Source organism: Momordica charantia (genome assembly GCF_013281855.1).
Source record: "Momordica charantia cultivar OHB3-1 chromosome 8 unlocalized genomic scaffold, Mcharantia_2.0 BLBB01000008.1, whole genome shotgun sequence".
Taxonomy (NCBI): Eukaryota; Viridiplantae; Streptophyta; class Magnoliopsida; order Cucurbitales; family Cucurbitaceae; genus Momordica; species Momordica charantia.
Window position 1 is genome coordinate 11,762,413 of NW_028275166.1, and position 17,440 is coordinate 11,779,852.

Sequence of the window (17,440 nt, forward strand, 5' to 3'; positions counted from 1 at the left end):
ACGACTGGTTATTGTTGTTATTTTCACCTTGAACTTTAAAACGTGTCACAAAATTTATCATTCCATATATTTTTATTTGAAAATTTGTTGGAAAAAAAAATCTCATGTGACAAATGAACTAGGAAACACATTTTTTGTATGAAAATAATGGATAAGATTTATAATAAATCGATCTTAGAGTTTTTCTAAATTTGCAAGTTTTGGCAAAGTTATCTAATCCGCCCCTGGGTGTGACTCGCCTTCCACAAGGTTTTGCAACTTCCCCAAACCATCATCCTAATGGAGGCACAACCCCTTCAACTTGGTCACCCTCCCAGATACTCTCAACCCTTCAACTTCTGCCCCCCCCCTCCCCCCGGTGGATAGACCATCGAACTGATCCTCATCTCTAACACTCTATCCATGAATCTCGGCTGCATTCGTGGTAAACAATTGCAAAGTAACCCTAGCCTGCATATAATAATATACTAACACGCGACATGTAAGATGCAACGTAAAATTGAGGTCACTCACAATTGTGGATTAGAAGATGTCCCTCTTGAGATGTTTTATGCAGGTGAATGGGAGCATTTACATCAAAGAATCAGCAGAACGGTGTCGTTGTTTACACGAACGGCAACAGGGAAAAAAATAGTTTCATGCGTCCACACTTGTGTCAAAAATGGTAAGGAACCATAAATAATTAATAGTAAGAATAAAGCACAAGAAAATATCATGGGAGTTACCTAGAACACCCACCGAATTAGGTTAAAAAAATTTAAAAAAAAAAAGTTGCAAATAAGCATATTTAAAAAAATATATATAGAAAAATAAAAACAAAACATTATGGAATAGGTTTTTATTTGTTAACAATTTCTTCGAAAAATAGGCAAGTAAATAAAGTCGATGGATTTCATTTGATCCAAATTCAAAATGTGATCTAATAATCATTTGTCTAATATATGACTTTTTTTTCTTCTTCTTCTTCTTCTTTTTTTTTTGGAGAACTTCTATTCATATAATAAACAAATAATTGGATCACTTTTACACACCATTGATACATTTGCTTTTAATGTTACTACAAATATCAAATCATTACAAATATAATTATAAGTACCAAAATATCACAATTTTCTTTTAGAATTTTAAAACTATATTTTTTTTCATAATGTAAATGTGATTTTAAATTTTTAATTAATAATTCTTTTAGTACAACAAATGTGAGGGTGGAGATTTGAATCTTCAATCTATAGATGTTAGCTATCCTCATGTTGGTTAATTAATAAAAAATGATACGTAAGATAGCATAACATACAAAAATATAAACTCAATATTTTTGATCAGTAATATTTATTTGATAAGATTTATTTGTTTTCTATTTTCTTAAATTTTTTATAATTTACAAATATTTTTCTTTGATTTATAATTGTTGAAGGAGAAATTTTGACAAATTACTAAATGCCACATCACAATTTAAAATTATATTTTGGACCAATCATAAAATTACAGGTGTCTTAAATTAATTTTAAATTGGCAAATCAAATTGTGCCACGTGTCTCTTTTATGGTCGTCCGATGAAATCAACTAATTTGATCAAAACCCATGAAGAGACTGGGTCCAAGCCCATGGCCCATTAAGCCCATGACCCATATAAGACCCAGCAAAGCTCTATAAATAGAATGTGTCATCACTCATTTGGGGGATTCGAAAAAAGATCGAGAAGTATTGGAGATTCAGAGCCTTCAGAGTCATCTACAACTGTTTAGAGCGCGAAGCATCTAGAACCAACAAGACTCGAAGAATTGAAGACTCGAAGAATGGAAGACTTGAAGACTACGAGACTTCAAGAATTATGAATCTTCTCTTCACCAAGTAACCGATCGAATAACTTCACAAGCTACAAGCCGCATACCTCACAAACTGGAGTACTTCATCGAGCTATAGATTTCGTCAAACGAGCTGAAGACTTCATCAAGCCACAAACTCCGCCAAGCATCAATCTTGACAGCCGAAGACTCTAAAGATTCTTCAATACGCTAGTAGCTGAAGGCACAAACTCATTGATTCGAGAACAAGCTCACGAGCCCTTGAGTTAAAGTTTATATTTGAGAGAATTAATCAGAGGATTATACATTAGAGATTGTAACACCCACATACATAAATACAAATCAAGTTCATTAATTCGAGTTATTTCTCTTATTGAATTTCTCGTCGAACAAATTGGCACGTCTAGTGGGACATCTCTACCTCTTATCTCTTTCTTTCAACTAAAAAAAAAAGAGTGATGGCATTCAAGGAAACTTCGTTGAAGATTGCTGCCTCATAAACGACTCTTACTTGGGTCCAATGACTCGCAATCGTGTCAAGGAAATTGTGGAGGCCCTGTTCAATTCCAATTCAGAGAGTGAATTCCCTCCTTCCTCTGCCCATTACAAAGGAACATCTAATCCGAACGTCATGTGCTTTGTCATGACGGCTGATGCATCCACCATGGAAGAAAAAATGGCGAATATGGAAAAGAAACTCCACATGTTGAGAAAGATGGTCGAAGACAGAGACATAAGATTGCCTCCCTTATGAACAAGATCAAGATTTAGAATGATGTGGACGTTACTGAGTCAAGCCAAAATCTCGCTGTAAAAGTTAGTGACAAAAGAAAGAACATCATGCAAGAAGAACAGTAGAAACATTTTGTTTCCATTGCTTCGCTGTCTGTCCAACAACTCCAAGATATGATCACAAATTTAATCAGAGTTCAGTATGGTGGACCTTCTCAAAATTCTCTCATGTACTCGAAGCCATACACCAAGAGGATTGACAATTTGAGAATGCCAACGGGATACCAGCCTCCGAAGTTCAAACACTTTGACGGAAAGGGAAATCCTAAGCAACACATTGCCCATTTCGTCGAAACATGCGAAAATGATGGCACTCGACGAGATCTAATAGTCAAACAAATCGTTCGAACACTGAAAGGCAACGCTTTTGACTGGTACACAGATCTGGAACCTGAATCCATCAACAACTGGAAGTAATTGGAAAGAGAGTTCCTAAATCGCTTCTACAGTACGAGGCGAACTGTTAGCATGATAGAACTCACTAGCATTAAGCAAAGACAAGGTGAACCTATTGTTGACTATATCAACAGGTGGAGAGCTTTGATTCTCGACTGCAAAGACCAATTGACTGAAGTGTCTGCAGTAGAAATGTGCACTCAGGGCATGCATTGGGGACTTCTCTAGATTTTCTATGGTATAAAACCCCGAGGCTTCGAAGAACTAGCAACTTGCACTCATGATATAGAGCTAAGTATCGCTAGTAGAGGAAATAGAGACCATTTAGTCCCAGACTTCAAAAAAGAAAAGAAAGAAGTAAAGAACCCTGATAAAGGTTCTAAAAGTTCCAAAAAAGAATTCACAGTTGTCAACATAGCCTCATTCAAGTTCTCCGTAAAAGGAAGAAACTTCAACAATAAGAAAGAAGAAAGACAAATGGTTGGAAACAAGAAACAATGCCCAACTCTGAGGGAGAGACAAGAAAAAGTCTACCAAAATTGGGAACGAACTTTGGCTCCCCAGATTCAGGAGTGGGAAAACTGCCAAAATAATACTATTAATGGTCTCCGTATAAATGAGGGTGTAGACCTTGATCATAATTATAATACTTGGTTCAATCGCATTAGTAGGAGATTTCTCACCAGGGCAGGAGCATCATATTATTTGGTAATTAACATCATAACTAAATTTTTATATCATCTTATTTATCAGTATGAAACTTGTTTTCATCTTTTTTCCAGAATGTCGTGCCCAATATGATTGATAGCGGTAGAATATATTTATCTAATATTACCAAAATATATCGATCGATGCAATTTGAAGGAGTCATACTTGATCGTAGTAGAAGACGACAACGAAGAGGAGCTAATATCCTTGATGATGATCCAAATGACCAAGAATAGAAATTAGGTTAAGTCTTAATTTTTTCTAAGAATTTTGAGGTTTGTTTTATTGTAATCAATGAAATTTCAAGACATGCAATTTCAATTTTAACTATGTATTTATTTTTATGAATTTTGATGTTCGTATTTATGAAGTATATTTAATCGAAATTTTAAAAATTTAGATAAGTTATGAAGTTTGAGTTTAGATTTTATCATAAATAATTTTAATTATTAAGTTAATAAAAATACGAAATACATATGTTAATATAAAATAATAAAATATTTTATTTAAAAAAGAAAATATTTTTTCTTGAATATTTATTAATATAAAGTAATGAACTCTTAACCTAAAATACTCACAAAATAATATAAATCGATAAAACAATTAATTCAAAAGAAAAAAAATGTAGCGATGTCCATTCAACGAACACCGACGACGTATGCATCCCTCTAAGATGAGATGTGAGTGAGATTGTTTAATACGAACATCGTAATTAGGGTGTTTAATAAAAATTAGGATGAGATGTGAGGGGAAGTAAAAACAAAATTAAAAAAAAAAGAAAAAAATGCTACATGCATCTCTTAGACGCATCTAGTCCCATGACGGAGTAACGGGAACACCCGTCCCTCTGTCAGACGGACTTGTTACTCCGTCGAACGGACCTGTTACGCCGTCTGAAAGTCCGTAATGGAGCGCTGAATGTGTCTCTTAAGAGACACAGTCGAATAGACAGACGCAATACCCTATTTCCCCAAATAATTCAAAAGTCACCCATTTTTTTCAATTTAGTTTGAAAATCCCTTCAGTTTTTCAAAAAATTCTCAAAGGTCATATTTTGTAAAATCTCCTTATTAAAAAAAATTGTAAAATTTGTTCACAGTTAAAAAACACATTTAGTCATACTTTTGCTAATTGCATATATATATATTAAGAAGATTTTAATGAGATAAAAAATAACAAAACATTGACAAATTATAAATATATAGATTAATTTTAAAGGAAACTGACTTTGGAACTAAAGTAAATGTCATGCCATTATTTTATCTCATACGAAACACAAAACAAAATAGATTTCTTAATTTTCTAAATTTAGCCTCAATTTATAATTGTCATTTTTTTTGGAAATTAATTAAATGGATAGTTGGTCTCCAAATATTGATAGGACTAACAAATAATGATTTAACTTTAAGTGACACGAGAGAACAGACCATCATCTTATTAAATTTAATATACCAAGTTATTCACTCCATCCAATTTTTTCGCTTACAATTCTTATTTTATGTAGATGACATAACTCTAAATCATATTATGCAGTCGTTAATTTAATTAATGCGTGTGAGACTTAATATTATGGAGCTCATTTGTTAGTAAAAATAAAATTAAAAAATTAAGTTTAAACATAAAAATTGAAATTTAACATTAACAATGTATTATCTTAAAAAATAAAAATCGGAAAAAAGGAAAGAAGGGCAGGTTGTGTAATTATGAAGACTAAATTTGACAGCTGTTCTGTTAGAGTTACGGAACGCCGTTTCGTAATCCGCCAATGCATTTTGCATTCAGAAGTTGAGAGAGAGACGAAGAACAGAGAGCGAAAAGCGCGCAAATAAAATCAAATTCCGTAGAGAATTCCTACTCCGATGAGGATCAGGATTCCAAATTCTACACAAAATTTCTTTTACGATGAGTATCAGGAAGATGAAGCCTCCGCCATGGCTATATATTCTGCTACCTCGCTCGTTAATTCTTTCTCATCGCTCTGTTCAATTCCATCGGTTTTCTTTGCTCTGAAGTAATTAATAATCGAATCGAAGATGGTGAACGCCACTGTTGCCCGCAATATCGTCGGCATTATCGGTAATTTTTCACTCTAATCGCTTTAATTTAATGGAAGCTTTCAAGTTTCTATAATGTTCTTCTCTGTGTGAAATAATTTGATGAACGAAGATTATATCCGATTCGATCTTCTCTTTCCCTTATGATCGCCGCCTGATTTCAGTGTTTCTTCTCCATATTTTCTTTCAGCTTTGATGAACACATTCAACTGATTTCAGTGTTTTTTTTTTTCCTTTTATGCTAAACTGAACTCTGGTGCATAATTTAATTTATATAAACTTTAACAGTTTGGTTTTGAATTATAAGGAAATTTGTTTTTTTGATTATTTTTATTCATTTTCTCTCTGAATTGTGTGCAGGTAATGTCATCTCCTTCGGCCTCTTTTTCTCCCCGCTGTAAGCTCTCTCCACCAACTCCTAATTTCTTTTACATCTTTTATCTTTAATTAAATTATAAGTTTAAGCCTCTAAACTTTGGTCATATATATGGGATGGGATGCAGACCAACATTTTGGAAAATCATTAAGAGGAAAACTGTGGAAGAGTTCAAGCCAGATCCTTACATTGCAACGGTTCTAAACTGTATGTTCTGGATCTTCTATGGAATGCCTTTTGTTCATCCTGACAGTGTTTTGGTCGTCACCATTAACGGTATTGGCCTTGTTATTGAACTTGCATATTTGGCCATCTTCGTCTTCTTTGCTGATAACAAAGGACGAGTAAGTTTTTTTTTCTTTGCTAGTGTTTTTCTAAAATTGAATTTAATTACTAATTTAATGTTTAATTTGCTCTTATTTCAGAAGAAAGTGGGTGTTTGTCTTCTGATCGAAGGCATATTCGTGGCTATCATTGTTGTCATAACCATGTTAGTTTTGCACGGAACCAAAAATAGATCACTAATGGTTGGAATAATTTGTGACATCTTCAACATCATGATGTATGTTTCTCCCCTAACCATCATGGTAAGTAAATTTCAATTCAATTTTCCATTTATCCCTCCTAGTAGTGATTTTAACATGTAATATTTTTCATGAATAAGAATAAGATTAAATTATATTTTATTATTTCAACAGAAAAAGGTGATAACGACAAAGAGTGTCAAGTATATGCCATTTACTCTCTCATTAGCCAACTTTCTCAATGGTTGCATTTGGACAGCTTATGCCCTTGTCAAATTTGATATCTATATGTTGGTACGTACACTCTTTCCCTTCTAATACAAATTTTAGCAATCCTTAACAAATATCAATATTTCCTAGATTCTTCTATCTTTGAGTTTTAAAGTTTGACATTTTATATCGACATTTAAGTATTTGAATAAATGTTTTTGACTTGACCAACGTTTTAACTGAAAATTTTGTAGATAAGCAATGGTGTTGGGGCAGTCTCAGGTTTTCTCCAACTTATTCTATACGCATATTACTCGGTGTGGGGTTCAAAAGATGAAGAAAACACAGATAAAGAACCTAATAGGATTCAACTCTCTACCATGCGAGGACGATGTGAAGTCTAAAGATTCAAATGTCATTTTTATATATTTCTTTTAATAGGGAAAACATTATTGTTAGTTTTCTTTCTTTCTTTCTTTTTTTCTTTTTTTTTTAGTAGAATTGGGTTAATGTGTCTTTTTGTTGGTCATATAGTTATTATTGTTTTTGGATTTTGGTTATAAATTTCTTCTATTTCATTCATTTCAAGATTTAAAATATATAATATATATTATTTCTGTACAAACTAATGGTGTTGGATCTTTTACTTTCTTACCAATTTTTTTATTTCCATTATATTATCTTTTACATTTAGTACTCTTTTGTTATCTTTACATCGAAATATGATAATTTTAGATAAACTAGTAGATATAGGTAAATTTAAGACTTTAGATTAAAATTTTAAATAAATTAAATGAACCCTATTTCAATGTAACAAAATCAGAATGCATGCCAGCAAAATATATTCTCTTTTTTTGTTCTTGATATTAGTATAATAAATTATTTTTTAATTTTATGACTGATATTCAATTTCAACCGAAAACAGTAGTAGAAGGGAAAAAAAAGGTTAATGGTCTGCCCAGAGGCTTTCTCATAAGATTTCAAAATGCGTTTCATTGATTGACAATCCTTCGCTGCCATCTTGAAAAAAATTACTGTCATCTGCAAAAAAAAATAAATGAGAGATAGTTGGACAATGCTTATTGATGCGAAAACTAGTTAATAGGCCTTGTTGTTCTCTATTGATAAGGGCAGACAACCCTTATGCACATAATAGAAATAGATAAGGGATAAAGGATATCCTTATCGAAGACCCCGTTTTGGTTGAAATCTTGCTCCTTGAACGCCATTGATCAGCACAAAAAAGTTGACTGACTGCATAACAAGAGAAATCCATCTTTGGCAGAAACCCAATTTCTCCGTAACCTGTCTCATATACTCTCATTCAACTCTATCATAAGCTTTAGACGTGTCTAGTTTTAGCAATGTGACCCTGTGCTTTCCTTTCCTCTTTTTGTTTTTCAAATGGATGCACTCAAACTTGATTATGGCATTATCTATTATACTTTGTCTCTGAGACAAAGGTCGATTGAGTTGGAGCTATGATCTCATCTAGAACCAATTTTAGCATGTTTGTGAAAGTTTTGACAATAAATTTATAAATCATGATCTTCTGATCAGAGATAGGTGTCTTAGCCACTTGAGGTATGCTCGGTTTGACATAATAATAAATTATTACTTGATAAATGTGATACTCAAATTCAACCCTAAATTAAAAAAATAAATACGCCACCAAATAATAGAAGCTCATGATATATATAGTTTTTTCTATATAAAAAATAAAGAATCATAATAAAAAATTTTCACTAACAACCTTGTCAAAATTCAATTAGTTAAGGCACATATTAAATGAACCCTATTTCAATATTAAAAAAAAAAAACTAGAGTTTAGATTTTAAACTTTAGATTAAAATTTTAAATAAATTAAATGAACCCTATTTCAATATTAAAAAAAATCAGAATGCATTCAAGCAAAATTTTTCTTGATATTAGTATAATAATTTTTTTTAAAATTTTAATGACTGATATTCAATTTCAACCGTGATAAGTTTAAAAGGAAAAATAAATTCTGCAGCCAGAAAGAAAACAGTAGTAGAAGGGAAAATACCTCTCTATGCGGTGTTTTAACAGTTACTTAATTCCAGTTATCTAATAATCGCCTCAACAATTTTATACAACACGAATATATGAGATACATTAATACATATACTTCAAATTAAATTATATTATCCACCTGTTAAAAGTATCCCACTTGAGTATAACTTAACTGATTAAAGCATATATTTTCGACTAAATAAAAATTATGGGTTCGAAGTCTCACCCAACATGTTGTTGTATTTCAAGAAAAAAAATATCGTCTAAAGTAATTTACGGTGACAACCAAATTGGTTTTTTTTTTTTTTTTCAATTGGACCAAAATATAATAATTTTCAAAGTTGAGGACGAATCTAAATTTGCACCAATTACATTTGTTCCACGAATTTCCATTCTTCAAAATTTTGTGTATTCAAATACCTACCATCTAACATTTTTCGTTTTTATTCAATTAATTTTTCATTTTTAAATATTTTTCTTAATATATATATATATAAACCTACTCTATATATTTATAAACCTACTTTTTTAAATTTGAAATACATAGTTTATTTTTAATAAAAAGATAACTAATTTGGACTCTCTTTATCAAATTTTCATTTAAATTTGAACTAGATTCCCTTTCACGAATTTAAATCTATACATGGGCACAATAGTGTTGCCTAAATAGCAAAAGGGAGAATTTTCCAAATCTCTAATTAAAAAAATATATATATATAATTCAAAATATGCTAATGTAATTTATGAACTTTTTATTATAGAAGATTTTCGAACTAAGTATTTCACTAACTTAAGCATAACTCAATAGGTTAAGACACATATCGTCAATCGAAAGATTGTGAGATCAAATTTCTAACTTGCCCTTTATAACCATTTTGGTTTTTGGCTTTTAGTTTTTTGTTTTTAAAAAACAAAAATCATATATGTTTGATGACTATTTTTTGTGTTTTGTTTTTTAACAGAGTAATCATTTTTAGTTTTATATTTTTAAAAAGTTAGAAAATTGAAAATGTATATTAGAGAAAGAAAATTATATGTAGAGTAGAGATGACAATGATGTTAGGTCAGGAATGAGGATCATGTCCTCTCCCATTCTTGTGCTCGTGAAAAAATTTTTGTCCTCATCCCCACCTTGTTTTTTGGTCCGGGAATTGAGATTCAGGTTAAAGAATCTTTATTTGTGGATGAGAATATTCGCAGGAAAAATTGCCAGTTTTATAATTGATTTTAATTATTTTAGAATTTAAAAAATAAAAAAGTGTAATGAATATATATTAATTATTTTTAGAATTATTATAAGCTATTATAAGTAATTATTTTTTTAAAAACTATATAATATTTTATTCACAATTTAGTAAATATGTCAATAAAATATATATTAATTATTTAAAAATGTAATCGGGGATCGGATCGGGGCATGCATTTCCTATTTTTGGAATGGAGACCCGATTTTTCGGGAATTTTTTTCCACTCCTAAGACATGAAAATACAAGTTTAGAGAGATGGAAATTAACTTTTGAAAGAGAAAGTTTAGAGTGATTAAGAAAAAAATTGAGAAAAACATAATTAGTCAAATAAAAGTTAAAGACAAAAAGAAAACCAATTTTAGAGATAAAGAGCAAAGCCGGGAGGAAAACTTATGTTGAAGAAAAAAAATAAATTAGAAAGAAAAATAAAAATTATACTAAGAAAAAATTTAGAGATAAAAACAAGGTTCGAAATATACTTATTAGAAAAAATAAATAAATACAAAGAGAAATAAAAAGTTATAGTGAAACAAAATTGAACGAGAAAAGAAAATATAATTCTCAGAGGAAAAATAGATTAGGAAGAGAAAGAAAAGTTATAAAAGACGAAATTTTTAGAGAGAGAAAAGTTGAAAAAATATTAAATTTTTAGAGAGAGAAATTAGAGTGGTAACAAAAAAAATAAAAATAAGATGAAAATTTTGGAGAGATAGAAATAATGACAAAATTTTAAAATATTAAAAAAAAAACAAAAATAGAAAACGAAAGGATTACGAAGGGGGTGTTAAGTATTTCAAAAACTAACACAATTATCTCAAGAATCTTACGGTAATGCCAACCATAAAACTAGGTTAAAAAACACATTTCGTTATTGTATTCTCGCTAAAGTAACAATTTAGTCTCTATGGTGAAAAAATTTATTAAAATGAAGACTTCAATTTAATTTTTCTAATTTATAAACATAACAAACTTTATGTATATCAATTTTTCATTGGTCTATCAATTTATGTATATAACGAACTTAAAGAAAAAAAAACTTCACAATGAAGAAATCAATATAAGCTTTAAATTACAACGACTAAATTGTTACATATTAAAGTCTGGCAATTAGATTGTTACCAATTTAAAAGTACATGGACTACATCGTTACAAACTAAAGTTTAAGGACTAAATCGTTACTTTAATGAAAGTATAGAAACAAAACAAAAAAGCTTTTTAACCCATAAAACTATTTGAAACAAAGAAATCAAATAATAAGTAATAACAAATATATAAGCTTAATTATTTAATTTGGTTGATGTTATTTATTAGTTTTATAGTTTTTAGATTAATTTACACAAATATATAATATTTAAAGATGTTTTAAAAAATTTAACCGAATATTTATCTTGCTCGTTGTTCAATTATAAATTTAATCGATAAACATCGACTATTATCCCTATATGGTCTTTAAAATTGTAAATATATAAGTGTACTCTCAACTTGTGAGCTACCCATATTCTACGAGTGCCATAACACTTCATATTAATTCCAGGATACTTTCACATTCTTTTTTACGTCCCCATGTCCCTCCCGTGTGGCGACATGGGGACGAATTTTGACTATTTTTTTTTTGTTGAAGGGACGGATTCTTATTATATAAATGAGGATAATTACCTCCATTAATAGAGATCTTATGATGAAACCAAAATTAAAGTCGGGAGGGTACACAATATCATATCAAGATATGTGCGAAGTTGATTGTTTTTAACAAAATGGTATTACTTTTTTTAAAAAAAAAGGTATTAAGAGAGGAGCTCAAATGGTGTGATAGTGATTGACACCATGTATATCCCATCCTCTTTGTTTCTAATGAATTAATTACATAGAATTTTAATTTAACTAAACAATATTTAAATATTTATGATAATTAATTGATTATAGTTGATTTATGTTTAATTAATTTATTTAAATAGTTAATTGATTTAGTTTAGATTCAATTAGTTGATTTTTAAATAACTAATTAGATTTGATTTATTTAATTAGTTAATTGATTTCAATTTTAATTTAACTAAATAATATTTAAATATTTATAATTTAATTTAATAATTAGTTTAGATTTAGTTTGAATTAGATTTAGATTTTTTTTTGACAGGTACAAATAAACGAAACTAGGAGAATAAAGGACAACAATCAGAAGCAAGTAAACTAGAAATTTATGAAGGATCATTTTCAAGCCAAATGCTGAACAACATCCATTTGCACCAATTTATGTGCCACTACATTGTCTTCATGGTGTGTGAAGGTGAAACAAACTGAACCCAACAAAGAACAATGTTGGTGAATCTCCGTAAGGAGGCACCCCACCTCTGACAAATACTCAACGTCCTGAGTAAGAAATCGGAAACACAGGAGAGAGTCCGACTCAAGGAGAATGAGCCGAAAACCCGCCTCATTCGCCAGTAGAAGACCACGATGAAGCGCCAGAGCCTCGGCCAAATCAATTGAAGCGCAATGGGGAAGCGATGCCGATGTTGTGCCAAGAGAAGATGACCACTGGCATCGCGAATGACCACCCCAATTCCCCCTCGAAGCGAGCCCGAGAGAAAACCAGCATCTGTATTTACTTGAAACTAACCATCTTGTGGGGGTTGCCAGCGGCATAAGCAACGATCACCATGAGGAGTCACCAACTCACGCCATCAGAGATTGACAGACCTATAAGAGCGTAAATAGTCTGAAGCCCAGCTCCCAACAGAACCAGTTGGACGTTCACCCGACATACGCACACGATTCCTAGAATTTCAAATAACCTATAAGAAAATTGAGAGCTCCTCAAAATTTGTGACCGACAAAATATCTTACAACTCAGATAATAAAAAGAACATACTCGGCACCGACCGTCGATGTAGATAAGGGGTGAACTTTGAATAAACCCAAAAGGACCGAACCACATCACAAAACCAAAAAAGATGCAACACATCTTCCCCTGGAAAACCACAAAACTGACATTGGGAATAGAAACACCCCGACGAGAAAGAGCTGTACATGTGGGAAGCTGATCCCAGTAGAGACGCCAAATAAAAATTTTTACCTTGCTCGGTAACCGCATTTTCCAAACCCCCTCCCACCAATGGATCACCAAATCCGACCAAGAAGAAGAGGACCCAGAGAGAACAGTCTGACGCTGGGCCACCAGACACCCACTTTTAACTGAGAAAATTCCTGATTTATCAAAATGCCATATTAGATGGTCCGGCTACCGAGCTTCGTCATCGTCAAACCGTTTTCGAACCAGCCGTTCATTCCAACACCCAAAAATAGTACATACATCACAAACCCACACCCCTTGGGGCATACGCCTCATCGACTGGACCTAAAGAGCAGAATCCCGAGGGAGCCAGTTTGCTCCATAAAGTAGAATAGTCCCCATTACCCACACGCCACCGAGATCCCAACTGTAGGAGCAAGCGGCGTCACAAAAGACTCCACCAAATAAATGATGGATTCCAGCCAAGGCTGACGTCCATAAAAGACCCATTTGGAAAATAGCGCCCCTTCAAGACTTTGACCAGTAGTGAGGAATGAGTATTCAACAAACGCCATCATTGTTTTGCCAACAAAGATTGGTTAAAAAACCTAAGATCTCTAAATCTCATACCACCCAAACATTTGGGCCAACACATATCAGACCAGCCAACCTAATGAATACGTCGGTCCCCATCCACCCCATTCCACCAGAACCGAGCCATCATTTGGTGCAAATCATGAATTAGAGCTTTCGGGAGCCGAAAACAGTTCATAGTATAGCACGGAATAGATGAACTATAGCTTTCAACAAAATTTCCATACCTCAAATCGAAAAAAGATGACCTTTCCACCCTTAAGCTGCCGCCAAGCACTGTCCTTGATGAAACACAACATATTCTGCCGATTTTTAGGCATAAATGAAGGAAGCCCCAGATATTTTTCATGGCACTATGAAAGCTGGACCCCAAATAGGGACCCAAGAGCAGGCTGAGTATACAGACTGGTATTGGGGCTAAAAGACAGTACCGACTTATCAAAATTTATCGTTTGACCAAACACCTGCTCATACAATTGCAAAATTGCTCGAACAACAGCCCCTTCTGCCACCTTAGCTTTGAAAAATAGAATACTATCATTAACAAAGAAAAGATGGGAGATAGGGGGACGGTACCTCATAATGAACCAATCGGAAATAGCTCGTTGGCGTTCAGCACCCAGAACAAGACAAGATAGTCCTTTGGTACACACCAAAAACAGATATGGAGATAACGGATCGCCTTGACAGAGGCCCTAACTAGGAACAATATTACCCAATTGTTCCTCATTGAGGTTGAAAGAGTATCAGACCGAGCTGATACAGGACATAACCAACTTAACCCATTTAGGCGCGAAACCCAGCTTAAGCATAACACGCTCCAGAATGACCATTCAACTTGGTCATAAGTCTTACTCATATCTAATTTTAAAGCTGCCCCACCACTCCCAGCATGACGATTCTTAGAGGCACGAATGCACTCATAGTCTCGCATTATCAACAACACACCGGCTCGAGATGAATGCACTCTGGGTGGGAGAGATAATAATATTGAGCACCTTTTTCATTCGGTTAACTAACGCCTTGGAGATAAACTTATATACCACATTACAGAGGGAGATCGAACGAAAATCATAAACAAACTTAGGATGGTGTACCTTCCGAATTAGGACAAGCAAAGTCTCATTGATAGGACCTAATGAGACCCCGCCATTTAGCACCCCCAAACAACACTGGACGATATCAGGGCCCACGGTTACCCACTAACTACTAAAGAATGACTCAGGAAGCCCATCCGACCTAGGTGCTTTATTCGGATGGATTTGTTTGAGCGTCATCAAAATATCCTCTTCATGAAAAGACCGTGTCAATTCCCTGTTCATCACCTCATGAAACTCGACATTCAACATCAACTAGAGCCAACTTGAAGTCCTCATCAAAAGGGAAACTCGAGGTAAAAATATTGGAAAAATAACCAGAAATTAAATAAGCCACAATCCCACAGTCGGTACACCACTGCCCAGACTCATCAGTAAGGCCCAGAATACAATTCGTTTTCCGATGAAAAGAAGTGCGAGTATGAAACCAACGAGTATTTTTGTCCCCGCACTGCAACCACTACTCTCCACAACGTTGTTTCTAGTATTGTTCTTCTTCTAATAGGAGGTTCTCAAGATGAGCTTCTGTTGAAACAAGGGAATCCTCGGAAGCCTGAGATGGGAGAGCCGCAATGGCCTTTTGAACCCGAGCCATAGCCTCTTGCATCCAGTTGAATACCCACCCACCTTCGACTGGCCCCATGACCACAATCTTTGCATGCAATGACGAGTTTTCTCAGCAATGTCCGACGGGTTCGGAGCAGGATAGGAAGAAGACCACCCACCAACAACTACCTCCACGCAATCTCCTTGGTGCAACCAAGTGTCCTCAATCCGTCGGATACAGTGACGCTAAGAATGGTAGATGCTAATGTGCTTAGCAAAATAAGGTTTAGCAATCAGTGATCCGATTTGAAATAGTCCAGATGATCAATAAAATGCGAAGGAAAAAGAGACTGCCTAGCCACATTACAGAAAACCCAATCAAGGCGTTCTTGAACAGAGGCAGAGCTTGGTCGACGATTTATCTACGTACAAACGGGCCCCTGAAAACCCAAGTCCAACAAACCACAATCATCCATCACTTGCTGGAAGGTAAAAATATCACGTTCAGCGCGCATTCGCCCCCCAAATTTCTCGTCATTACTTAAAATCTCATTGAAATCACCATCGATAAGCCAAGGCGACACATCGCTCCCATGAAGCTGGCGTAATAAAGACAAGGACTGGTATTTTAAATCAGTTTTTGAAAACCCATAAAAACCTATAAAAGGCCATTTATCACCCTACCAGTCAACCCATCTATCATTATGATTTTTCGAGAAAGAAATAAGACTAAACATCACCTCAGATGACCAAATGAGAGCCAAACCACCACTTTTTCCACACAGTCAACACTAAAACAATTACCAAAATTCAGTGATAAACCTTGATTAAAGGCTAAAAAGAATAGATTTGCATGCTTAGTTAATGGTTATTTCGGATGAAAAGTGTATGATCATGCATCTATCTTAGCAAAAATATGCATGTTTTGTGATTAAGAACTTGGGCATTCAATTATCGGTAAATGAAGGTTAATTGGTGTAAATATGTTTGTTTTTTAGAGAAAAGTGAAGATTAGTGTTCACAATGCGTTAGACGCATCACACCCCCAGAATTTCTAGCTTACTAGAAGAATGCACAAACTAAATTACTTTGAAAGATCCAGCTTCATAATGCTTCAACCACATTTGATGCCTAGATTATCAAAACGTGAATAACCACTTTTGACCAAGCAATTGGTCAAAGATTTGATCTTCTTTCCTAAGATCTCTACAACTACTAGTGGTTCCCAACTTCCCATGGATTTCTCAACACCTTGTTACCTCCCAAGTCTATAAATTGAGTTTCCATGGATCATTACAACACATCTCATTTTCCATGCTTTTGTTTTTTCTTTCTACTTTGTTATCAATTTTAGTTTTGTAGTTTTTATTTAAGTTTTTTTTTCAATTATTTTTCTACGATTATTCTTTGTTTATTTTATTGCAATTCAACTTGTTTCAATTTTGTACTTTCTTTCCATTTCTAATGAAAATGCGTTTCTTTTGTTATCATCTTCTTTTGTTATTTCAATTCTTTTACTTCTATGAGTAGCTAAATTATTTCTTCAACCCTCATACGAATGGTTTAGTTCATCTATTTTAAATTACATCTATTAGTGAGAACGGCGTATTACACTCTCATTGCTTATCTTGATTAATACAATTTATCCAATTGATTTTCTTATTGGTCACTTGTTTAAATTACATTAGTTTGAATTTAATTCTGAAAAGGTTAGAGTCAAACGGGTCAAATCAAGGTGAAATGGAAACTTACTTATAAATAATAACTAAAACAAGATCCTAGACATAGGCTCTCTTATCCGTTAAACGTTAGTTGGAATTTGATTTATTTAAGACTCTAGAGTTTCATAGACATATGTAAACGCTAGCCTAAGCTTCTAAACAAACCAAAAGTGGTATGGAATAGGAGTTGAACCAGTTTTCATAAATTGAACATAATTATACGGGCACATTTGGTAGGTGTAATTCATCTTTTTAGAACTAAATCTCAATAGGGGTTGACCTTTTAATCTTTGTGTTTTTAAATTGTGTTCCCAACAATTTTACCA

General features: G+C 33.2%; 1 protein-coding gene across 1 annotated transcript; it reads left to right on the forward strand.

The window, feature by feature from the left end:
* The first annotated feature begins 5,494 nt into the window (after window positions 1-5,494).
* Window positions 5,495-7,377, forward strand: LOC111018380 (bidirectional sugar transporter SWEET4-like). Its single transcript, XM_022294433.2, has 6 exons — window positions 5,495-5,777; window positions 6,116-6,152; window positions 6,259-6,475; window positions 6,557-6,718; window positions 6,830-6,949; window positions 7,120-7,377. The coding sequence occupies exons 1-6, from the start codon at window positions 5,735-5,737 to the stop codon at window positions 7,267-7,269; spliced, it is 729 nt and encodes a 242-aa protein (XP_022150125.1). The 5' UTR covers window positions 5,495-5,734; the 3' UTR covers window positions 7,270-7,377.
* Window positions 7,378-17,440: the final 10,063 nt, after the last annotated feature.